Source organism: Somniosus microcephalus, chromosome 19 (genome assembly GCF_052327205.1).
Source record: "Somniosus microcephalus isolate GS21.2 chromosome 19, FLI_Smic_1.0, whole genome shotgun sequence".
NCBI classification, from domain to species: Eukaryota; Metazoa; Chordata; class Chondrichthyes; order Squaliformes; family Somniosidae; genus Somniosus; species Somniosus microcephalus.
In genome coordinates this window covers 69,237,214-69,263,402 of record NC_141005.1, presented here as the reverse complement: position 1 = coordinate 69,263,402, position 26,189 = coordinate 69,237,214, and the positions used below count along the sequence as shown (strand labels likewise).

General features: G+C 47.4%; 1 protein-coding gene across 5 annotated transcripts in view; it reads left to right on the top strand.

The window, feature by feature from the left end:
* The window catches only part of rab36 (RAB36, member RAS oncogene family), a 153,794-nt gene that overhangs the window by 77,648 nt on the left and 49,957 nt on the right, over positions 1 to 26,189 (top strand). For all 5 annotated transcript variants that reach the window (XM_085962004.1, XM_085962006.1, XM_085962007.1 and 2 more), the window contains exons 3-4: positions 16,983 to 17,074; positions 20,724 to 20,789. In XM_085962004.1, coding sequence (XP_085818130.1) covers positions 16,983 to 17,074; positions 20,724 to 20,789 — 158 coding nt within the window. The remainder of the gene's footprint in view (positions 1 to 16,982; positions 17,075 to 20,723; positions 20,790 to 26,189) is intronic.

Below are 26,189 nucleotides of genomic sequence, written 5' to 3'. Positions count from 1 at the left end.
AGTATGAGAGTAAGCTCGCAGGGAACATAAAAACTGACTGTAAAAGCTTCTATAGATATGTGAAGAGAAAAAGATTGGTGAAGTCAAGCGTAGGTCCCTTGCAGTGAGAATCAGGGGAATTTATAATGGGGAACAAAGAAATGGCAGACCAATTAAATACATACTTTGGTTCTGTCTTCACAAAGGAGGACACAAATAACCTCCCAGAGATGTCAGGGAACATAGGGTCTAATGAGAGGGAGGAACTGAATGAAATCAGTATTTGTAGGGAAATGGTGTTAGGGAAATTGATGGGATTGAAGGCCGATAAATCCCCAGGGCCTGATAATCTACATCCTAGGGTACTTAAGGAAGTGGCCCTAGAAATAGTAGATGTATTGCTGGTCATCTTCCAAAATTCTATAGACTCTGGAACAGTTCCCATGGATTGGAGTGTAGCTAATGTAACCCCACTATTCAAAAAAGGTGGTAGAGAGAAAATGGGGAATTATAGACCGGTAAGCCTGACATCGGTAGTGGGGTGATGTGCCTTCAATAACCACAAAACTAGATGTTATAGACTTAAACAAGTTGGCTTTTAATCACTAAGATCAGAGCTAACATCTCAACACGCCGACTGGTTCACAGGAATGAGTCATACAGATCCAGGGATCTTTATGTAAGAGAAGTCAGGGGCGGAGCCAAGAGCCAAGACCTGGAACCTTCCAGGTTAGTCAGGCGAGAGGAAGTGAAACTATACACAGTGTGGGGGAGGGTAATATACATGAGTGCAAAACGAATACAGGAAATACAGGATCAAGACAAACAGATTTCATTACATGGGGAAAATGCTAGAGTCCATTATAAAAGATGTAATAGCAGAGCACTTGGAAAACAGTGACAGGATCGGACAAAGTCAACATGAATTTACAAAAGGTAAATCATGCTTGACTAATCTACAGGAATTTTTTGAGGATGTAACTGGTAGCATAGATAAGGGAGAACCAGTGGATGTGGTGTATTTGGACTTTCAGAAGGTTTTCGATAAGGTCCCGCATAAGAGATTAGCGTGTAAAGTTAAAGCACATGGGATTGGGGGTAAGGTACTGACTTGGATAGAGAACTGGTTGGCAGACAGGAAGCAAAGAGTTGGAATAAACGGGTCTTTTTCCGAGTGGCAGGCAGTGACTAGTGGGGTACCGCAGGGATCGGTGCTAGGACCCCAGCTATTCACAATATATATTAATGATCTAGACAAGGGATCTAGATGTAATATTTCCAAGTTTGCAGAGGACACAAAGCTGGGTGGGCATGTGTGCTGTGAGGAGGATGCCGAGAAACTCCAGTATGATTTGGACAGGTTGGGTGATTGGGCAGATGCATGACAAATGCAGTATAATGTGGATAAATGCGAGGTTATCCACTTTGGTGGCAAAAACAGGAAGGCAGATTATTATCTGAAAGGCAATTGATTGGGAGAAGGTGAAGTGCAACGAGACCTGGGTGTCCTTGTGCACCAGTCACTGAAGGTAAGCATGCAGGTGCAGCAGACGGTTAAGAAGGCAAATGGTATGTTGGCCTTCATAGCGAGAGGATTTGAGTACAGGAGCAAGGATGTCTTGCTGCAGTTGTACAGGGCCTTGGTGAGACCACACCTTGAGTATCGTGTGCAGTTTTGGTTGCCTTATCTGAGGAAGGATGTTCTTGCCATGGAGGGAGTGCAGCGAAGATTCACCAGGCTGATACCTGGGATGACAGGAATGACGTATGAGGAGAGATTGGGTCGATTGGGCTTATATTTGCTGGAGTTTAGAAGAATGAGAGGGGATCTCATTGAAACTTATAAAATTCTAACAGGACTAGACAGACTAGATGCAGGAAGGATGTTCCCAATGGCAGGGGAGTCCAGAACCAGGGGTCACAGATAAGGGGTAAGCCATTTAGGACAGAGATGAGGAGGAATTTCTTCACCCAGAGAGTGGTGAACCTGTGGAATTCTTTACCACAAAAAGCAGTTGAGGCCAATTCATTAAATATATTCAAGAAGGAGTTAGATATATTTCTTAAGGCTAAAGGGATATGGGGAGAAAGCAGGGACAGGGTACTGAATTTGGATGATCAGCCATGATGTCATTAAATGACAGAGCTGGCTCGAGGGGCCGAATGGCCTACTCCTACTCCTATCTTCTTGTTTCTATGTTTCAAAAATTCTTGATAGATGACATGTCATACGTTGACGTGCTCTGTGACTGACTTCCACCTAATTGGTCTGCTGAGCCCGTCGGGCGGGCTTAATAAAGTCAATCAGGGGAAGATCCCGCTGGTTGGCCAGAGGCTGATGGAGGCGGGACTAAAACCAGGCAAGCAGCAGTCCCGCCTCCAACACGTCTCCATTAAGAAAATCCAGCCCTGAGTGGCTCCGCTTCCACCACTTCCGTCGGCAGCGAATTCCACTCACTACGTTAAAGTTTTTCCTCACATTCCCCCTGTATCTCTTGCCTAAAACCTTAAATCTCTGTCCCCTAGTCCTTGTACCATCAACTAGTGGGAACAGCCTTTCCCCGTCTAGCCTATCCAAACCCGTCATAATCTTGTACACCTCTATCAAATCACCCCTCAACCTCCTTTGCTCTAATGAAAACAAATCCAGCTTCTCCAACCTGTCCTTGTAGCTAAGATCCCCCATCCCCAGAACCATTCTGGTAAATCTCCTCTGCATCCTCTCAAGGGCCTTCACATCCTTCCTAAAGTGTGGTGACCAGAACTGGATGCAATACTCCAGTTGTGGCCTAACCAACACTTTATAAAGGTTCAGCATAACTTCTCTACTTTTGTACTCAATACCTCTACTTATGAAGCCCAAGATCTCATATGCTTTGCTAACCACTCTCTCAATATGTCCTGCCGCCTTCAGGGACCTATGCACATTAACTCCCAGGTCCCTCTGTCCCTGTACACTCTTTAAAACTGTGCCATTAAGTGTATATTGCCTCGCCCTGTTCCTTCTGCCAAAATGCATCACTTCTGTGTTAAATTCCATTTGCCACTTGTCTGCCCATTCTGCTAGCCTTTCTATGTCCTGTTGCCGTCAATTGGTAACATCCACACTGTTTGCCACATCCCCAAATTTGGTGTCATTGGCAAATTTAGAAATTCTACTTTGTATTCCAATATCCAGGTCATTAATATATATCAGAAAAAGCAGTGGCTCCAGCACTGACCCTTGGGGAACACCACTGTCTACCATTCTCCAGAGTACCGAAGGATGTGTTCAGTTTCGGACCTTTTCATCTGACACTACAGAAAGGATCCCTGCAAATTTCTCATACTCTGAAGAAATACAGAGAGATGTTCAAACCCCTCAAAGTCAGCAAAACACTCATCATTTTTGAGGATGGTTCTGAATTTACTGTCCATATTCCAAGAGCCCTGAGTGAGTTGCAACTGTTCATCATTTTCAGTATCTGCAACCTTTACTCCACACTCCAAAACCCAATGTATATCTTTTCTCCCCCTCGCACTGTGTTTTTCATTCTCTGCATTGAGATTTGCTCATCTCACACCTTCAATAGGCTGAGAACGTTTGCTGAGAATCTGCTCTCGGGACTGATAGAAAAGCTACTCTCCCGCCTTTCATTAGGAGCTCACAGCAGGGCGCTGACTCATCTGCCAACTGGGTGCGCTGGGTCTCCTGTTAAATATGTTCCTCTATTTACAGTAATTATTATATTTTATATTTCTTTTCTCCTTCCTATGAAATCTTCCTGTGCTGCACATCGTCACTTGGCCACAGGATTAATGAGAGTGATACTGTATCATTGCCCCCTTGGGGCTGCATGAGAATAGCCCGCCTGTCCAGCTATGTTTATGTCTCTCTCTGACCTTGCTTCCTATGAAGAAGTGCTCAGCATCACCCTGTGAATGACCTGAGTGTACATCTGTATTTTTTCCTTCCTCCTTGTGGGGAAGTGCAAGCATTTAAGGAAAAAAATTTTTTTTTCGACTAATAAAATTGAGAAAAAGTTATTGTGCTGGGGAGGAGAAGCTGAGCATGCGCAAAAAGAGTGTTAAACTGATCACATAAAGAGTATAAAACACCAATAACATCACAGGAAGAAACCTGCTGCTGACACCAGTAAGGCACGGCTGGATGTGGCTGAGGAGGTCAGCAGCAGGAGCATTGTGCCACGCTCATGGATTCAGTGCAGGAAGTGCTTTAATGATCTAACCTGGTGAGGAAAGGTGAGTACAGTTGCACATTCACCTACATCCTGGTGTGCGCGTCACCCCAATTCCTCACTCTGCCTTCTCAAGCCTACTCCAGCACATCACTCCTCACACCCTTTTACCTTGCACGCTCACCCATCCTTCTCTTTCTATGCACTTCCTCACATCCCCCATCTGTCCATCCATCACTCCCACTCATCCTCATTCTTATGCAGTGTCATGCCTCTCCCTGATAGCCACCCTCAACAAATGCACTGCATCCATCAGGTGAACACATGCCATTACACTCACTCATCGGTCTGTTCTTTCCCACGTTGCAGGAGAAGAGAGCGCAGAAGACGAGGGAGAGAACTGGAGATGGCCCGCTACGTATTTCACAACTTACAAGCACGGAGGAGGAAGTGCTGGAGATCAGCGGAGTTTCGGCGCCCCTGTTCATTGGAGATGGGCACCTGTACTCAACTTCACCATTGGCACTAACCAATGTCCTGCCATTCTATGACACAGCACCTTGTGCACCACACTGCCCTATTCACAGTAATTATAGTATAAAGATGTTTATTTACACAGTCCTCCCTCTGCGGTCCTCCCATGGTTAAAGGGAGGACAGCAGAGGCAGGACTGTGATATGCAGCACTATGATAATTGAAATGATGCATAAAAAACAGTTTATCAGAAGCAAGCTGTGGGATCAAAGTGCTGTCCCTTTCTGAAATAAAACAGATTGCCATGGATCATGTCACCAAGGAAACCACTGCAAGATTAGATGAGACTTAAGCTTTTGGATCTGGAATGAAATGGCTGTCGATTCTGGTTTAGTGGTTCAGGCTGTTGTGTGTCCTGCAGTGGCAATTCCTCCCTGCATGTCTGCATTGTGGTTTTTCAGCCACGCACAAGGGCACCTGAAAGGCTTTCTGTGTTGTTGGTAAGGTTCAAAGCTGAACTGGTAGTGGGCGTATTCCAAGCAGTTCAATAAGAAAATTGGAAAATAGACATGTGAAGTTAATGGACCCGTTGAGTTCTCACGTGAATTCTTGTGGTTTTGAAAGGGGATATCTTTAACGCAGCTAGTTATGCATTCTCATCTTCTCCCCAGCACAATAACTGCTTCTCAATTTTATTAGTTGAAATTTATTTTTTTTACATTTGTTTTTGTAAATGAAGTGCTTGTCAAAATGAGGGATATTGGTGTTGGGGAATGGAACAGTTTCCATTTTAGGCACTCCATGGCAGCATTAACCCATCCCAAGATTACCTGTAATCATCTGGCATTATTCTCTGACTATATAAGCTGTGTCTTTATGCATCTCTCCACTTCACCTGACGAAGGAGCAGCGCTCTGAAAGCTTGTGATTTGAAATAAAACTGTTGGACTATAACCTGGTGTTGTGTGACTTCTTACATTCATCCCAAGTAAGGTACACCACAGTTAGATGCAGAGTGAGTTGCCAAAGAGCTACTGGGTCCAAAAACATGGCTGAGCCCCAAACTCAGAAGTGTGATATTTTCCCATGTTCCACATCAGCCTTTCTGAGAGAGCAGTCAGAGAGAGGTACTATTCGCTAGCAACGGGAGGAAGAAACCTGCTGCTGACACCAGTAAGGCACGGCTGGATGTGGCACAGGAGGTCAGCAGCAGGAGCATTGTGCCACGCTCATGGATTCAGTGCAGGAAGCGCTTTAATGACCTAACCAGGTCAGGAAAGGTGAGTACAGTTGCACAATCACCTACATCCTGGTGTGCGCACCACCCCGATTCCTCACTCTGCCTTCTCAAGCCTACTCCATCACATCACTCCTCGCACCCTTTTACCTTGCACGCTCACCCATCCTTCTCTTTCTATGCACTTCCTCACATCCCCCATCTGTCCATCCATCACTCCCACTCATCCTCATTCTTATGCAGTGTCATGCCTCTCCCTGATAGCCACCCTCAACAAATGCACTGCATCCATCAGGTGAACACATGCCATTACACTCACTCATCGGTCTGTTCTTTCCCACGTTACAGGAGAAGAGAGTGCAGAAGACGAGGGAGAGAACTGGAGATGGCCCGCTACGTATTTCACAACTTACGAGCACGGAGGAGCAAGTGCTGGAGATCAGCGGAGTTTCGGCGCCCCTGGCCCTTGGAGATGGGAAGCTCCCAGTTACCTGGTGATACAATTAAATATTAGCGACCCACATGTCATACAGCACTCAGTCATGTTGATTTGGTTTCAACAGCGATGAAATATGATCATTTTCATAATGATAACTTGCAACATATTCTTACCTTTCCAGGACAAATTCATGTCTTTTATCTCTGACGGCCTTCACAAGTGCAGCAGCAGTTGGTGGAGGTTACCGCCGATGATTCCTCAGAGGAGCTGAGTCCTTCTAAGGGTGTACTATCACAGAACTCATGCATGCTATGCACCAGCTCAGATACTCGCACTTTGGTAGGACCAGCAAGGCAGATGGTTGGGTTTTCACCTGGTGATTCACACTTCACAAGTGAGCAAGAGCAGATGTTGGTGCCAGGAACAGCAGTAAAGAGTCCACGTCGGAGGGCACAGCCCTCTCTAAGCTCTGCTCAGCTGGACACAGATGCTGTACCTCGGGGGCCGTCAATGAAAAGGAGAATCATTGAGCAGCAGACAATGTGCAATGCACTGACAGGCCTTCCAAGCACACTGACCACAATTGCGGAGAGAATGGAGGAGTCTGCCTCCATGAGTGGGTTGATGTCGCAGGCCGTTTGATGTGCCTTCAATAAATCCGAGACTCGATGTTAGCGGAACAAAACAAGGCTTTTATTAACTTAGAAGGTGACACACAGTGGAGCGGTATCTTCCATCCAGAGGTCTGCTGTACTGGCTGCGAGGCAGGCTGAGCCAGCTTACATAGGGGCCAGGTATGGGCGGAGCCCTACACACAATACATTACAAAACAATACAATGGTGAGGAAACGGAACTGAGGTAAGGGAAATGAAACCGAAACTAAACCACAGTCACAGGCAGAGAATACTGTGAGTGATGAATGGCATATTTCATCACACCGTTGCAATGATGTGTTCTTCCATGGATAGAGTGGCCAGCTCCGTGGAACATCAAACATGGCTATCAACTGAATCCATGCATGCCTTGACCACGGCTGTGCAGACCCTGGATGTCAACATGCCTGCCACCTTAAATTGGATGAATGATACCTTAGCCTTGGCCTTACAGTGCTGTACCAATCTGCACCAAAGTGCTCACCACCACAGTGGTAGCGGTGAAGCGCGGCAGGGCCATGAGAGGGATGATAGCGAAAGGGGACATGGAAGTGGGGACTCAACTCAAAGCGCTTCCACTTTTCACCGGTTCCCCACTGCCCCCCCCACCCCCGTCAGTACCCGACATGCTGCCTCCTCTCCTGATGGCCGAGTCTGCCCCTGCACAGGTACAGATGGAGCTGCCTTTGGTGGGGCCCTCACGGGCTCCAAAACCCAGAGGACATCAGCCAAGAGCATCTCTGCAATCATAGCAGAGATCAGAGCAGCCTACCTCTACCTCTGTTCAAGCCACAAGGTTGCACCACGTAGGCGTTGTAGGAAAAGGAAGAGTAAGTCTTTGTAGTTGCACAAGGGTATGCACATGGGTGTATGAGAAAATGTTGTGTTGTTAAGTTTCTGTTGTTTAGTTAGGTCACATAAATATTACTGTTTTGCACCACTTTCCCGTCTTGTCCATTCTTGGTTGTTGGGTGCCAAGTCGCCTTTTAACTTGTTTGATGATGAATGGGAAGACAAAAATTGACGGGGACCAATGTGGGGGATGTTCAAGGGGTTGTTGGTTGTATGCAGAACTGCTTTGTGTCAGTAGCATTGTGGGTGGGGGTTGGGGTTAGGGCGGGAAGAGTGGCTGTTGCATGTGCTTGTGACAAGGGTCCATCCCGGGCAGCAGTGTGAGCAGCTGGGGGTGCATGGCCCTCATCACCTTCCTCCTCCTCGTCTTCTTCATCCTCCCCCCCCAAATGATCCGGGGAGCATCTGAGCTCTTCGCCTTGTTCCTCCTGCAGGTCCAACCTCGTGGCTGTGCAATGTTGTGCAGAGCTCATCACACCACGACCATTCTGGAGACCCTGGCTGGTGCGTACTGAAGGGCGCCTCCAGATCTGTCTAGGCACCTGAAGCGCATCTTCAGCATGCCAATGGCATGTTCGACCACATATCTGGTGGTCATATGACAATCATTGTAGCGCTCTTGGACTTCATTGGTTGGGTTTCTGATGGGTGTCATCAGCCAAGATTGAAGTGGGTATCCCTTGTCTCCTAGCAGCCATCCCTTAAGTCTGGTTGCAGGTCCAAAGATGTCAGGGAGCTTGGACTGCCGCAGGACAAAAGCATCATGACGGCTCTCCGGCAATGTTCCCTCTTATTTTTTTTTGGGTGAGTGTCCCCTTTAAGGGGCTGCACGGGACCGGCAGCGAGCCTTATAGGGAATGTTGCTCCCTGGGAATCTTGCACACACCTGCAGAAATATCTTTTTGTAGTTGCACCCCAGCTGCATGTTAATGGAGTGGAAGCCCTTGTGGTTGACGAATACTCCTGGTTGATTTGTGGGTGCCCTGATTGTCCTGTGCGTGCAGTTGATGACGCCCTGCAGCTGTGGGAGGCCAACCAGAGCCCCAAACCTGAGCGCCCGGTCATTCTGACTGGTGTCATCAAAGACGAAGCTCACACACTTGCCGGCCCTGGCAAACAAGCCATCATCTTGTGCATTTGTGGGTGGCTGACTGGGAGATCCTGATTATGTCTCCAGCAGAGCCCTGGAAGGATTCGGAGCCAAAAACGATGAGGGCAGTGGTGACTTTGACAGCCAATGGTAATGCATGGGCACCGGGTCCAGCAGGGAGCAGGTCTTCTTCTAGGAGGCTCTGTAGATGTCTGCCACCACCTGACATGACAACCTGAGCCTCCTGAGAGACTGCTGTTCAAACATGTCGAGGAAACTCAGCATCTGGCTGTACACCAACTACAACAACAACTTGTATTTATATAGCGCCTTTAACGTAGTAAAGCGTCCCAATGCGCTACACAGGAGTATTATAAGACAAAAAAATTTGACACTGAGCCACGTAAGTGGAAATTAGGGCATGTGACCAAAAGCTTGGTCAAAGAGGTAGGTTTTACGGAGCGTCTTAAAGGAGGAAAGAGAGGTAGCGAGGCGGACAGGTTCGGGCAGGGAATTCCAGAGCTTGGGGCCTAGGCAACAGAAGGCACGGCCACCAATGGTGGAGCAATTATAATCAGGGATGCTCAACACCCTGTGTTGCGGGTAGTGCCTCCTGTGAGCTGCACCCCTCTGCAGCTCTCCTCTCTGCTACTGCCCTCTCTGCTGTCCAGCTACAGGTCTCTGAACACCAGGCTGGTGCTGGTGCTGGAGCTGGTGCTGGTCATATTGCTCCCCATTCGAGGTCCAATCTAAGGCACCCAAAGCGCCACCCTTCCAGATGTGATTGAGAAAACCTCCAAAGTGTAGAAAGTAACCTCTCAGCAAAAGTACTGTGAGTAAACCCTTTCCCACTAGCAGGTAGGAACACAGCTGTGAATACTCTGTGTTTATCGCAGCATTTCCATGAGAATGATTCAGCCCCCTCAATTGCCACTGAGTTCTCACCTTGCCTTCACTGGCGCGTTTCAGGAAGCCTGGGAAATCCATGGATGCAACGTTAAATTTGAAAGTGAGTTGAAATATCGCTCTAATTGAGCAATTAACATATGTAAATATGAAACCTGCCACTCCCTAGGGAGTTGCGCACAAGTAGCGTAACGCGCTCGAGTTAAACTTGGAAGTCGGTAGGTTGGAGCCGGCTTCCTGACGCTCTGATATTTTTGCTGGTTTTAACCCCCCACCCACACCCAAACCCATGAGCTCCTCCAGATTACAATTCTCCTCAAAGTTGTTAGATCCGTGTATCTTGATGTGTGTCCTTCAATAACTAGACAAGAGACTGCAGGGAACAATCAACAGGTGTTTACTGGATGAGGGTTACTCTAAAAATTAACTGTACAGATCCCTACTCAGGGTTTATATACAGGTGTGGTCACTGCCGGTACTTACAGTATACAGGAGCTGTAAAAAGTAGTTCTCCCCTTAAAGGTACATACACTACAATTCCTCCCCTTTTAGATTAACAGTACCATAACATTCATTTAACAATTAACACTTTTAACATGCAACATTAACTGAAAATAGTCCATTTATAAATTCAGTCTTTGGGGCGGCTTCCTGATCCTTTCTGGATAGTGCCTTTCCTGATTGTCTTGCTCTTAGTGCGGAGGCGATTCTGGCCCCCTGTCGTCGGTTGGTTCATCAGCTTCCGATACTATTGTTTCTGGGGTAGATGCTACCTGTATGTTGGGATCATTACTAGGTACGCGAGACATGGGGTTGACTCGTTCCTGTGACTCTAGGATCTGGTCAACATGGCGTCTCACAATGTTCTCCCCAACATCCACTGTGTACATTAGTGGCCCCTGCCGTGTGCATATCGTTCCTGGTTGCCATTTCTCTGTTCGGTAGTCGCGGGCCAAGACTGGTTGCCCTACATTGAAGCTCCTTGTCGGCTTCTCATTGATGTGCTGGAATTGCTTATTCTCAACATCTCTTCGTACATTTGGTCTGAGCAAATCCAGACAAGATCTCAACCTTCGGTTAAAGAACATCATGGCCGGGGTCTGGTTGGTGACTGCATTTGTCGCATTTCTGTAGGCTAACAGGAAACTGTCCACCTTATGCTGCAGTGGAATGTCGTCATCGCACATGGCCCTTACTGCTTTTTTAAAGGTTTGTACGAACCTCTCAGCCAATCCATTTGTGGCTGGATGATACGGGGCGGATGTGTAATGCCTTACCCCATTCCTTTTCATGAATCTTCGAAACTCTTCGGACACAAACTGTGGTCCATTATCAGAGCAAATCTGCTCTGGCAAGCCGTTCCTGGCAAATATGGTCTGTAGGACTGCAATAGTTTTCTCCGTGGTGGTGGACGACATTTTGATCACCTCAGGCCATTTCGAGTGCGCATCCACGGCTATTAAAAACATTGAGTCCATGAATGGACCAGCAAAATCAATATGCACCCGTTGCCATGGAGATGAGGGCCACTCCCATGGGTGTAGAGGGGCATGTTGTGGTGCATTTTGGACCTTCTGGCATCCTGAGCAGCTCTTTGTCAGGTCCTCGATTTGCTGATCGATCCCCGGCCACCACACAAAAGCCCTTGCAAGGCTTTTCATTTTCACCCCTCCCAGATGGCCTTCGTGCAGCTCATTGAGCACTCTCTCCCTTAACTTGGGTGGAATTACCACTCGGGATTCACACATCAAGGTCCCCTGGCATACTGACAGCTGTTCTCTTCTGGACGAGAATGCTGGCAACAGTGAGTCGCCATGTGTTGGCCATCCCTTCACCGTCAAGTCATATACCCGAGACAGTGTCGGGTCATTTCGGGTCTCCTTCTCTATATCAGCGTTAGTTACTGGCAAGCGTTCAATTATAGTCGAATAAAATATTTCGACAGGGTCCACTGCTGGTGCTTCCACCGCAGTAGGCAGTGGCAGGTGTGATAGCCCATCAGCGTTTCCATGCTGTTTCGTGCCCTTATACTCGATTTCATATTGGCTCGCCCCTAGAAAAAGGGACCATCTTTGTAGCCGTTGCGCAGTCATCACCGGAACGCCCTTCTTTGGATTAAAGATGGAGACAAGTGGTTGGTGGTCAGTCAGCAAGGTGAACTTCTGCCCGTGCAGATAGTGGTTGAACTTTTTCACTCCCCACACTAGGCTGAGGGCCTCCCTGTCAATCTGGGCGTGGTTACGCTCGGCTGAGGTTAGTGACCGAGACGCAAAGGCTACCGGCCTCTCCGAGCCGTCCAGGAATTTGTGCAACAGCACCGCTCCAATGCCATAGGGTGATGCATCACACGCCAACCGAATTGGTAGTGCTGGGTTGAAATGAGCCAACACCTCGTTTGATGTGATCAATTCTTTGCACTTCTGGAAAGCTCGTTTACATTCGTCATTCCACTTCCATGGTACCCCCGTTTGCAGTAGGGTGTTCAGCGGGTGTAGTACTGTAGACAAATTCGGCAAGAACTTATGGTAGTAGTTCACCAGCCCGAGGAACGACCTCCGTTGTGACACATTTTCCGGTGCTGGAGCCTTGACTACTGCCTCAATCTTGTCAGGGGACTTATGTAACCCCTCTTCATCAATAACGTGGCCACAATACGAGATCTGCTTCTGGAAAAACTCGCATTTGTGGCGATTAGCTCGGAGCCCATATTCCTTCAATCTAGTGAGCACCTGCTCCAGGTTGGCAAGGTGATCACTGTCATTTTCGCCCGTGACCAGGATGTCGTCCAAATAACACTGGGTCCCTGGAATCCCTTGCAGGGCTTGATCCATTGTCCTTTGCCAAATAGCCGGAGCTGATGCTACCCCGAACACCAGCTGGTTGTATTGGTAGAGACCTTTATGAGTGTTGATCGTGAGGTACTGTTTCGAGGCTTCTTCTACCTCCATTTGCAGGTACGCCTGGGCCAGATCAATCTTAGTGAAGCGTTTCCCTCCAGATAGCGAGGCGAAAATATCTTCAATCCGCGGAAGCGGATATTGTACCGTGTGAAGGACTGGGTTCACTGTCACCTTAAAGTCCCCACAGATGCGAACCTTCTTTGGTTCCCCAGGCGTATTACTCAATGACCTCTTCATTACAGGAACGATGGGTGTAGCCCACTCGCTCCAGTCCACTTTGGACAGTACTCCTGAATGTTCCAAACCTTCCAGCTCTGCTTCGACGGCTGGGCGGATCGCATAAGTCTGGCCTTAAAAAAACTTTGGGCTTGCATTTTCCTCTATTTTGATCGTCGCTGTTATGCCTTTTAGTGTTCCGAGTCCCTCCTGGAACACTTCTTGTGCGTCAGTTAGCATTTTTGACAGTCGTCCAGGTGTGACGTCGTCATCCTTTTTGGCATCTACAGTCAGTGCTTGTATGGAATGCTAATCTAGCTGTATCTTCCGGATCCATTCATGTCCTAGTAGTGGTGGTCCTCCATCTGGCAATCCATATAGGTCCATTTTTGGTGTTTCCTTGCCGTTATATATAACGTTCACCCTTATTTTTCCTTTGGGGTAGACTTTTTGCCCCGTGTACGTCTTCAAGACAATCTCTGTATCTCTCAAGGGTATATGTGAGAATAGCCGCTTGTAGTCCCTTCGGTTTATGACTGTTAGGGCTGATCCTGTGTCCAATTCCATTTTCACTTGGACTCCGGCTATCTTGAGCGTGACCCAGATAGTTTGGTGATCCTCCGTTTTGATCACCTTATGTAGTTTCAGACAACCCAGCTCCTTGCTTCCAGAGTCTGTATCACTTTTCTGTTCGTCTGAACTACTCTCCGTCACCTTATGTACCTTCTTGTGCTTCTCCTGTGGAGATTTCTTGCTGCTGGTTTTCTTTCCCGACCTGTAGACTCTTGCTATGTGTCCTACTTTTCCACACTGTCTGCACACTTTGTCCTTGAACCAGCAATCATTATGGTCATGTGTTGTTCTGCCGCAGCGATAGCACTTCACTGTTCCGGATGACATTTCATTTGTGCCATATTCTTGCGATTTCCGTTGTATCTCTGCAGCGCCCCGTGCGGCTGCTTCGTGTGATACTGCCATGCTGAAAGCCTTGTCCAGCGTAAGATCCTTTTCTGATAGAAGCCGTTTCTGGGTTCCTTCACTTTGAAGCCCACACACAAACTTGTCCCTTAAAGTATCTGCTAGTCACGTTCCAAACTGGCAGTGTTTCGATAGCTTGCACAGTTCTGTTAAATACTCAGCATTACTTTCATCTTTATGCTGGTTCCTTTTGTGAAACTTAAATCTTTCTGCTATCAGCAGCGGTGTGGGGTTTAAGTGGTCCTGTAGGATTGACACTATGTTTTCAAAATCCTTTTCCACTGGCTTCTCTGGGGTTACTAGGCTTCGCAGTAAGCCATACGTTTTTGCACCCATTGAACTCAACAATACCAGCGCTTTCCTGTCATCTGGCACTTCATTCGCCTTGCAGTATACTTCTATGCGTTCGACATATGTCATCCAATCTTCGACTTCATTGTCGAACGCTGTGACACTGCCACTCTTCGGCATCCCTGGGTGTGGTTAGACTGGCTCAAAATGGCATTTTCCCACGCTCTCCCTTCTTCTCCGCTGCGGCTCGGCCCTTGAACACCGGCTGCGCTCTGCGCGTTTTCCTTTCTTCCCCGCTGACGCTGCTCGGCCCTTGAACACCGGCTGCGCTCTGCGCGTTTTCCTGTGCGCCGCTCTCTCTCATTGACGCTGCTCGGCCCTTGAACACCGGCTATGCTCTGCTCTCTCTTGTTGATGCCACTCGGTCCTGAACACCGGCTGCGCCCTGTGCGCTCTACCCTCTCTCTTCTCCCGTCGACGCCGTTCGGTCCTGAACACCGGCTGTGCCCTGTGTGCTCTACCCTCACTCTTCTCCCGTCGACGCTGCTCGGCCTTTTTCTGTGCCGTCGGTCGGCTCTAGCCGCCGCTGTCCGGGAAGGGTCTGCGCCGTACCTGTTGCCAGCCCGTTTCGCTGGACCACCGTGACTGGAGAACCAAGCCCAGCTCTCAACAGCCTCCCCTGCGATGCTCAAGTCTCCGCTGGATGGTCAACGCCCGTGCTTCTAGAGTCGGCCTTCTTCTTTCACTTTTCTCCAGGAGCGAATCCTTGGGAGGTGATGCAGAGTTGCAGGTAGGTTTGAATCTTCTCGTCGCCAATGTTAGATCCGTGTATCTTGATGTTGTGTGTCCTTCAATAACTAGACAAGAGACTGCAGGGAACAATCAACAGATGTTTACTGGATGAGGGTTACTGTAAAAACTAACTGTACAGATCCCTACTCAGGGTGTATATACAGGTGTGGTCACTGCCGGTACTACAGTATACGGGAGCTGTAAAAAGTAGTTCTCCCCTTAAAGGTACATACACTACAAAAGTGTCTGTGGCTTCTTTCTCTCTCACACACAGGAATGTCTGTATTTCACATTCAAGTTCTTCCCAGTGGCGTCTTCTTTCTCGGGACTTCCTTATGTTGTTAAAATGCGGGCTTTGATCCATTTATGATCTCATCTGGGCCATCAGCAAGATATGCATCAAATGGAATACCGAGGAGGGAAGGGAGGGGTGAGAGCGAGGTCAGCTCAGGCTGTTCTTGCACTCCTCCTAAAGGTCAGTAGTTGGAATGGCATTAGCAGAAGCTCAGGAGTGAGTTGGCAGTGGGTTTAGTCAAGGAGTGGTGCATGGCCCATGAGAGCAAACCCTTCTTGTTTTTCACATAAAGTGAATTTAACAGTTGAAAGCCGCAAGTCGAATATGAGGAAAGTCGTCTGATTCTCTGGTAGGTGGCTGTTTTGCTTCCGAACTATTCAGTTAAATTTGTGACTCACAAGAAATCTGAAAGCATGTTCCAGTGGGGAATATCATTGCTCTAAGCCTAATCTACATGTCAGCAGAGCGCACAAAGACAACAGCAATTGTATGCAGATAGGCAAAGTGGTCCCCGTCATTTCAAATGCATTAAGTCATCAGGACGCAACACTGCCATTTAAATTAGGCCCCCCACTCCCCTGGGGTGGGTGGCCTTCCTGTGCCTGATGTCGAGTGAGTAAAAAATGGTGAGAAGCGGGGAACACATCAGCACTATGGCAAGAACCCCCCACCCCACCCCCCGCAACCTGCACCGTTCCTGCCAGGCAGGTGGGGCTACAATTGCCATGGAAGGAGTGCAGTGAAGATTCACCAGGCTGATACCTGGGATGGCAGGAATGACGTATGAGGAGAGATTGTGTCGATTGGGCTTATACTCACTGGAGTTTAGAAGATTGAGAGGGGATCTCATCGAAACCTATAAAATTCTGTCAGGCCTGGACAGACTAGATGCAGGAAGGATGTTTCTGATGGCCGGGGAGTCCAGAACCAGGGGTCATAGTCTAAGGATAAGGGGTAAGCCATTTAGGACTGAAATGAGGAGGAATTTCTTCACCCAGAGAGTGGTGAACCTGTGGAATTCTCTACCACAGAGGGCGGTGGAGGCCAGTTCATTAAATATATTCAAGAAAGAGTTGGATATATTTCTTAAGGCTAAAGGGATCAAGGGATATGGGGAGAAGGCAGGGACAGGGTACTGAATTTGGATGATCAGCCATGATCTCATTGAATGGCGGAGCAGGCTCGAAGGGCCGAATGGCCTACTCCTGCTCCTATCTTCTATGTTTCTATGTTTCTATGACCCAATCATCTCAGTCGGCCATCACTGGTTATGACTGATTTTTGAGAGTCCACATTATTTTTCTGGCAATAAAGATATGCTTTAACCCTGTTTTAGTCCCCTTTTACTGCCTTGCAACTGTTTGTTCTCCTCCTTCAGATGGTAACATGGGATGATCAAGACAGTCTTTCTTCATTAAAAGCATTCCATTTGGATTGATGTGCACTGAATTCTATCCCCTGGCCCAGTGCATGGGTTGGCGTTTTACACTACTGCCCCATGGGGTTGGAGAAGAATAGGGGTTCAAATTGGGTTGCTAACGCCAGTGTTCCATTACAGTAGCTGGGCAGGGGTAATGTTAGAAATAACCTTGCGGAATAATCTGAATCAAGGTGCTCTCTGCTGAAGCCATTCATGTAAACACACAGACCTTACTTGACTGGACACTCTGTGACAATAATTTGTTTTTAATCTTGCTGCAGTGTTACAGACCTGAAGCCTGTCTCCAGTTTAAAGATCAGTTCCATGTTCAAGTTAAATATGCCTGCCAAGAACGACAAACCAGAAATGTTGGGTGAGTAATCTGAGACATGCAGTGAAAGGTATCCGAGACTTGGCTCAATCAGACTTTTTTAGAGGATAATTTAATTAAGAGATACAGTGTTCCTTCTGTTGACTCATGTAGCCTGAGTTCAAGGAAACGGGCTAGTTGATGGATTACTCTTTTCTTTTAATCTTTGTAGGCATTACCTGCTCAACAATTACTCTACTGAATAAATGGGAGCTTTATTTGAGTTGAGTAACCAATATCAAGTTACTTTAAAGGCTGAGATACTTATGACATTATACTGAGAAGATAATGTGACTGGGTTATTTATTCAGGAATGCTGTTTTTATATGCTGAATTGGATATATACTCGAAAAGGAAAACATTGCAGGTCTATGGGGAAAGAGCAGGGGGAATGGAACTAATTCAATAGCTCTTTAAAAGAGCCGGCATAGGCACGATGGGCTGAATGGCCTCCTTCTGTGCTGCATCATTCTATGCTTAACAGCATCAACTTTCAAAGTATCTGTTGTGTCTGGAGAACATTCTCACTTTTTTTTAGAAACCTTTAGTGGAAGGATGAGTGGTCTACTGAGTTAGCAAACTGTCCTTTCACCCTGGGATCTGGGTGTGAATCCAGCCCTACTGATGAGATGTAAGTGTCTTCTCTCTGATTGTTCAGAAGCTCCCTTTGTGAAGAATCCCGACACTAATGTCTCACTTTCTCGATAAAGATGTCTAACTGGAAAAAGCTCAAAATTTTTACTTGTCCTTTTTTTTCTAATTGAACTTCATTCTTAAATACAAGAGAATTATCTTGCATTCTCTGCCCAGTTCCTGTTTCTGTCGTCCTGGAAACTGGTTACCCTTTCAAAATTAAACATGGTTCAATTCGTGGTAATGCGTTATGGCTCTATCTGATTCCTTACCACAAATTGAGCTTGTGGTAACCTTACCAGAAGTAGGGTTACCAAATTACCACCAAAATAACCAAAAGTAACAGCTAAAAGCAGAAATAAAAACAGAAAATGCTGGTACTTCTCAGCAGGTCAGGCAGCATCTGTAGAGAGAGAAATAGAGTTAACGTTTCAGGTCAATGACCCTTCGTCAGAACTGGGAAAAGTTAGAGATGTAATAGGTTTTTAAGCAAGTGTAGGGGCAGGGAGAGGGGGGAGGGGAGGAAAGAACAAAAGGGAAGGTCTGTGATCGGATGGAAGGCAGGAGAGATTAAGAGACAAAAGGGATGATGGTGCAAGGCAAAAGGAGATGGTAATGGGACAAGTTAAGAAACAAAAGATGACTCTAGATGAAGTGTAAATGACACTGGCAGAATCATCAACAGCTGCCATGTGAGAGAGAGATAGAGGGAAAAAAATAATGATAGGGGCAGAGGTTATGGTCTGAAATTGTTGAACTCTATGTTGAGCCCGGAAGGCTGTAAAGTGCCTAATTGAAAGATGAGGTGCTGTTCCTCGAGCTTACGTTGAGCTTCATTGGAACAGTGTAAGAGGCTGAGGACGGAGAGGTCTGAGTGGGAGTGGAGCGGAGAATTAAAGTGACAGGCGACCGGAAGCTCAGGGTCACCCTTACGGACTGAACGGAGGTGTTCCACAAAGCGGTCACCCAATCTGCGTTTGTTCTCCACAATGTAGAGGAGACCGCATCGTGAGCAGCGAATACTAAATTGCAAGAAGTACAAGTAAATCGCTGTTTCACCTGGAAGGAGTGTTTGGGGCCCTGGACAGTGGGAAGGGAGGAGGTAAGAGGGCAGGTGTTGCATCTCTTGCGCTTACACAGGAAGGTGCCAGGTGAAGGGGAAGGGGTGTTGGGGGTGATAGAGGAGTGGACCAGGAAGTCGCAGAGCGAGTGGTCCCTTCGGAATGCTGAAAGGGGAGGTGAGGGGAAGATGTGTTTGGTGGTGGGATCACGCTGGAGGTGGCAGAAACGGCGGAGGATGATCCATTGAATGTGGAGGCTGGTGGGGTGAAAGGTGAGGACAAGGGGAACCCTATCGTGGTTGCGGGAGGGAGGGGAAGGGGTGAGAGTAGAAGTGCGGGAAATAGAACGGACACGGTCAAGGGCCGTGTTAACCACGGTAGAGGGGAATCCTCGGTTGAGGAAAAAGGAAGACCTGTCGGAAGCACTAGTATGGAAGGTAGCATCGTCAGAGCAGATGCGGCGGACACGGAGAAACTGGGAGAATGGAATAGAGGCCCAGAAATTCGGGTCCCAACGCGTGAGTACGGGCGGAGTACTCACGCGTGGACCCGATGGAAGTGCCGGAATCTTGCATGCACAGCGCATGCGTGGGAAACCGGCACTTCCGATCCTCTGAACCAAGAGGTTCAGAGGTCGAACGCGTGCGCGCGGGAGTCTGCGCGTGCGCGTTGAACTTCCTTTTTTTTTACAGGTTTTAACGTGCGGGTAAGTCTGTACATTTTAGAAATGTAAAAAGCAGCCGTAAGGACTTCATTTTCAAAGGTAAGTGGTCAATTATTTAAAATTAAAACATTTTTTCCACCGGTTTTTTACTTTTAAATTCTTTAAAGCAAGGTCAATTTATTTTTAGCCCCGTTTTTTTATAAAATTATTTTTTTCAAAAATTTAAATTTTTGTTTAAAATAGTTATTTAATGTCATTTATAGTTTATTTACAAAGTGTGATTTTTTTTTAACATTTATTTGAAGGTAAAGTACAGTTTTACAGCCTCAGCATTTATACGTTTTGACAGGTCTATCTGTCAAGACTTATGAATGGAGCATTCCCTGCTCCGATTGGCTGCCTGTTGCTCACGTGATCCCAGGGGACGCATCGCACTAACTACACCCCTGGGACACGCCAGCATAGCGCGCCAGCCTCTGGGACAGGCCTTGGAGAGGAATTCCACGCAGGCCAAGAGGTCAACTGCCGGCGCGCTAGGTAAGTGTAGGTCGGGGGCTTGCACCCGCGGGAAGCCCCCGACCCGAATTTCTGGGCCAGAGTCTTTACAGGAAGCGGGGTGGGAGGAAGTATAGATCAGGTAGCTGTGGGAGTCAATGGGCTTGTAGTAAATGTTTGTCAATAGCCTATCCCCAGAGATGGAGACAGAGAAGTCGAGGAAGGGAAGGGAAGAGTCAGAGATGGACCATGTGAAGGTGAGGGAAGGGTGGAAATTGGAAGCAAAGTGAATGAAATTACCTAGCTAAAAGCAGAAATGTCACAGTAAGTACCAGAGTCACTGTTCACTACTGATAGCATCACTGTCTGAGTCTTCTTTCTTTTCCCATGAACTGTTTGGCATTGAAATGAAGCACATTACATGGGTAAAGTTAATTTAGGAGTACTTTTATCAATATTTGGGCATGTTTATGCTTATGGCACTTTTGCCAAAAATATTAATATTAATACTAATACCTTACACTTGTATAGGATCTTTAGTCCCAGGGTGCTTCATAAAGTGGGGGTTGAGCTGAGCAGGAACTAAGGGGATGCCTAAAGGCACAATTGAAGAAGTAGGTGTTCTGGAAACTTTTTTGAAGCTGTAGGGAGATGTGCTAATGCGGAGGGGTCTAATGGGCGGGTGAGGTGCAAGGAAGGAGGGCGTAACGTAGGCCAGGGATAAAGAATGGAAGGCGCAAGCAGGAACAAAAGCTACTTCACATAACAGTGAAGCTTTGTTATGTTATTGCCCCTACAGACTCAAAATGTCAAAGGTGGTGGTGGTTGGGGACCTATATGTGGGGAAGACGTGCCTTATTAACAGGTGAGTGTTTACTTCTCCCCATTTATTATGATAAACTGAATCTGAGGCAAATCTAATGTGTTTAAATTGCACAGATACCAAGTGACTGTTGTTTTGTAAGCAAATATAGCAGGCTAACTACCTGCTCCCAGGGGATGGAACATCAATTTAAATATTATAATCAGGCTGGAAGCTTCTTTATTCCCCTCCATTTTGAATTTAACTGCATGTAGACGGGTTTCACACAATTTGTGAATCCCGGCAGTTAAAGCGAGGCGGGGACTGCTGCATCCAGGAGGTAAGTGGCTTTATACCTACCTCCTGGATCCAGGGTCCCTGCCTAACCCACCCCCAGCGATCAGAGACCCCCTCACGAGGCCTCCGATCACACCCCCAGGCCTCCCCCCAACCCCACTGATGATGCTGAGGCCAGACACAATCCTCCTGTGGCCGGCCCCGATCCTCTCTCACCCCCCACCCATCGATCCCCGGCTGACTCCCCACCACCACCCCACCCCTGCCAATCCTCCGGCCGACACCGCTCCACCCCCCCGCTCCTGCTGATCCTCCGGCTGTACCCTCCCACCCCGCCAATCCCTGATCCCTGGCCGCCCCGCCGATCCCGACCAACTCCCCCACCCCCCCACTCCCCGAACGAACCCCGCGAACCCCAACCAAGCCTCCTGCAATCCTCGACCGACCCCCCGCCACTCCCTAACCCCCATCCTTCCCTCGGACCGAACCATCGCTCCCTCTCTGCATCTGCAGGCCTACCTGCCCGCAGCCAGCCTTTCAACCTGGCTGGCTGCGGGCGGGAATCTAAGGCCTCACATGCAAATCAGGCCCTGCCGTTAAAGTCAGCAGGGCTTGTGGGAAACCTGGCCTCCCGAGTTTCCCACCCGTCTCGGAGGCCCCCCCACCCGCAACCCGTCTGCCTGCAGAAAATTCCGGCCTTAGAATACATTTTGTTGAGGTTGTTTGCTCGCCGCCATTTTAAGCTCTATTTGCAGAGTATTGTCGTGTTGTTATACTACTGCTCTTGTGTTGATACAGAGCCTTGATGTGAAAGCAGCTATGTAACTCAATAGTCATAGCCACATCTTTCCCCCGAGTGCACTAAAGCCTCTCTCTAATAGGTGGCCTCTCACCAATTGGACTTCAAGCTGGATGCACATTAACCACCTTGATGCCTAAGAGGCACTTGAGTGCTTGAGAACTTCATACAATTAATTTTTAATGCTTGCGTTCCACTAGTATAAAAATAACTCAAAATTAACTGACCAGGGCGAGGCACTCTTGGCACTTGTGCAAATTCTGTCCCCATAGAATCATAGAATGGTTACAACACAGAAGGAGGCCATTCGGCCCATCAAGCCCATGCCAGCTCTCTGCAAGAGCACTTCAGCTAGCCCCACACCCCTGGCCCTTTCCCCGTAGCCCTGCAATTTTTTTTCCTTCAGATACTTATCCAATTCCCTTTTGAAAGCCACGATTGAATCTGCCTCCACCACCCTTTCAGGCAGTGCATTCCAGATCCTAACCACTCACTGCATAAAAATGTTTTCCCTCATGTCACCTTTGTTTCTTTTGCCAATCACCTTAAATCTGTGTCCTCTGGTTCTTGACCCTTCCGCCAATGGGAACAGTTTCTCTCTATCTACTCTGTCCAGACCCATCATGATTTTGAACACTTCTATCAAATCTCCTCTCAACTTTCTCTGCTCCAAGGAGAACAACCCCAGCTTCTCTAGTCTATCCACGTAACTGAAGTCCCTCATCCCTGGAACTATTCTGGTAAATCTCTTCTGCACCCTCTCTAAGGCCTTCACATCCTTCCCAAAGTGCGGTGCCCAGAATTGGACACAATACTCCAGTTGAGGCCAAACCAGTGTTTTATACAGGTTCATCATAACTTCCTTGCTTTTCTACTCTATGCCTCTATTTATGAAGCCCAGGTAAGCTTTTTTAACCGCTTTCTCAACCTGCCCTGCCACCTTCAACAATTTGTGCACACATATCCCCAGATCTCTCTGTTCATGTAGCCCCTTTAGAATTGTACCCTTTAGTTTATATTGCCTCTCCTCATTCTTCCTACCAAAATATATCAGTTTGCACTATTCTGCGTTAAATTTCATCTGCCATGTGTCTGCCCATTTCACCAGCTTGTCTGTGTCTTCTTGCAGTCTATCACTATCCTCCTCACTGTTCAATATACTTCCAAGTTTTGTGTCATCCGCAGATTTTGAAATTGTGCCCTGTACACCCAAGTCCAAGTCATTAATATGTATCAAGAAAAGCAGTGGTCCCAATACCAACCCCTGGGGAACACCATTGTATACTTTCCTCCAGTCCAAAAAACAACCATTCCTGTCACTTAGCCAATTTCGTATCCAAGCAGCCACTGTCCCTTTTATTCCATGGAGTTCAACTTTGCTGGCAAGCCTATTATCTGGCACTTTATCAAATGCCTTTTGGAAGTCCATGTACACCACGTCAACCGCATTACCCTCATCAATCCTCTCTGTTACCTCATCAAAAAACTCGATCAAGTTAGATAAACATGGTTTGCCTTTAACAAATTCGTGCTGGATTTCCTTAATTAATCCACACTTGTCCAAGCGACTGTTAATTTTGTCCCTGATTATCATTTCTAAAAGCTTCCCCACTACCGAGATTAAACTAACTGACCTGTAGTTGCTGGGTTTATCTTTACACCCTTTTTTGAACAAGGTGTAACATTTGCAATTCTCCAGTCCTCTGGCACCACCCCTGTATCTAAGGAGGGTTGGAAGATTATGGCCAGTACCTCCATGATTTCCACCTTAACTTCCCTCAGTCTAGGATGCATCCCATTCGGTCCTGGTGACTTATCTACTTTAAGTACAGACAGCCTTTCTAGTACCTCCTCTTTATCAATTTTTATCCCATCCAGTATCTCCACTTCCTCCTCTTTCACTATGACTTTGGCAGCATCTTCTTTCTTGTTGAAGACAGATGCAATGTACTCATTTAGTACCTCAGCTATGCCCTCTGCCTCCATGTGTAGATCTCCTTTTTGGTCCCTAATCGGCCACACCCCTCCTCTTACTACCCGTTTACTATTTATATGCCTATAGAAGACTTTTGAATTTCCTTTTATGTTAGCTGCCAATCTACTCTCACACCCTCTCTTTGCCCCTCTTATTTTCTTTTTCACTTCCCCTCTGAGCTTTCTATATTCAGCCTGGTTCTCACTTGTATTCTCAACCTGACATCTGTCATACACGCTCTTTTTCTGCTTCATCTTACTGTCTATCTCTTTCGTCATCTAGGGAGCTCTGGCTTTAGTTGTCCTGTCTTTCCCCCTCGTGGGAATGTACCTCAACTGTACCCGAACTATCTCCTTTTTAAAAGCAGCCCATTGTTCAATTACAGTTTTGCCTGCCAATCTTTGATTCCAATTTACCCGAGCCAGATCTGTTCTCAACTGACTGAAATTGGTCTTCCTCCAATTATGTATGTTTACTCTAGATTGCTCCCTGTCCTTTTCCATAGCTAATCTAAACCTTATGATACTATGATCACTGTTCCCTAAATGTTCCCCTACTGACACTTGCTCCACTTGACCCACCTCATTCCCCAGAACCAAATCCAGCAATGCCTCCTTCCTCATTGGGCCGGAAACGTACTGATCATGAAGGTTGTCCTGAACGCACTTCAGAAATTCTTCCCCCTCTCTGCCCTTTACACTATTACTATCCCAGTTTATATTAGGGTATAATCCCCATTATCACTACTCTATAGTTCTTGCACCTCTCTGTAATTTTCCTGCAAATTTGCTCCTCCATATCCTTCCCACTAGTTGGTGGCCTATAGAATACACCTAGTAGTGTAATGGCACCTCTATTGTTTCTTAACTCTAACCAAATAGATTCTGTTCTTGACCCCTCCTGGACATCCTCTCTCCAGCACTGCAACATTCTGCTTATATACTGCCACACCACCTCCTTTCTTTCCTTCCCTATCTTTCCTGAACACCTTATAACCAGGAATATTTAATACCCAATCCTGCCCTTTTTTGAGCCAGGGCTCTGTTATCGCCACAACATCATATTCCCATGTGGCTATTTGCGCCTGCAGCTCACCAACCTTATTTACCACGTTTTGTGCATTTACACACATGCACTATAAACCTATCTTAGACCTTCTTGCTTTCTCTCTTAGTCTGACCCCACTTAATACCTTACTATTTCTTACTCTAGTGCTCTCTGCCTCTCCCAATCCTTTATGCACTTTGTTTCTCCTTTCTAATGCTACATTGCTACATCCTGGTGCCCATTCCCCTGCCAAATTAATTTGAACCCCCCCCACAACAGCACCAGCACCCCCCCCCCCCCGCAAGAACATTGGTTCCAGCTTTGTTGAGGTACAACCTGTCCGGCCTGTACAGGTCCCACCACCCCCAGAACCAGTCCCAATGTCCCAGGAATCTAAAGCCCTCCCTCCTGCACCATCTCTCCAGCCCGCATTCACCTGCTCTATACTCACAAGCTTGTGGCACTGGGAGTAAGCCGGAGATTACTACCTTTGAGAACCTGCTTATTAATCTCTTTCCTAGCTCCCTGAAATCTGCCTGCAGGACCTCATCCCTCTTTCTACCTATGTCATTGATACCGATATGGACCATGACCTCTGGCTGTTCACCCTCTCCCCTCTGAATGTTCTGCAGCCGCTCAGTGACATCCTTGACCCTGGCACCAGGGAGGCAACATACCATCGTGGAATCACGCCTGCGGCCGCAGAAATGCCTATCTATTCCCCTAACTATTGAACCCTCTATCACTATTGTTTTCCGATCTTCCCCCTCTCCCCCTGTACAACTGAGCCACCCGTGATGCCGTGGACTTGGCTCTGGCTATACTCCTCAGAGGAACCATCGCCCTCAGAGCGAGATGCACTCAGGGGACTCCTGCACTACGTGCCTGTTCCTCCTTGTCTGTCTAGCGGTCACCCATTCCCTCTCTGCCTGCACACTCTTACGCTGTGGAGTGACCACCTCATGAAATGTGCTATCCACGTAGCTCTCAGCCTCATGGATGCACTGCAGCGACGCCAGTTGCTGCTCAAGCTCTGAAACTTGGTTAGGCAGCGGGAGGCGGGGTCACTCAGCGGGAGGCGGGGTCACTCAGCGGGAGGCGGGGTCACTCAGCGGGAGGCGGGGTCACTCAGCGGGAGGCGGAGTCACTCAGCGGGCACGGGTGTTCTATCATGGGCTGGTGCTGAGAGGGAATTCTACCCCTGGATATCTTCCAGTGTGTGACCAATTATTTGATTCCAAACTAGTAATTAATTGCAGTTTAATTTCTTCTTTTCACTTGTAAGTATTTATTTATCTTTTCATCCATTTAGGTGACACTTTGTGCTGTCTTACTCCTCCACTGT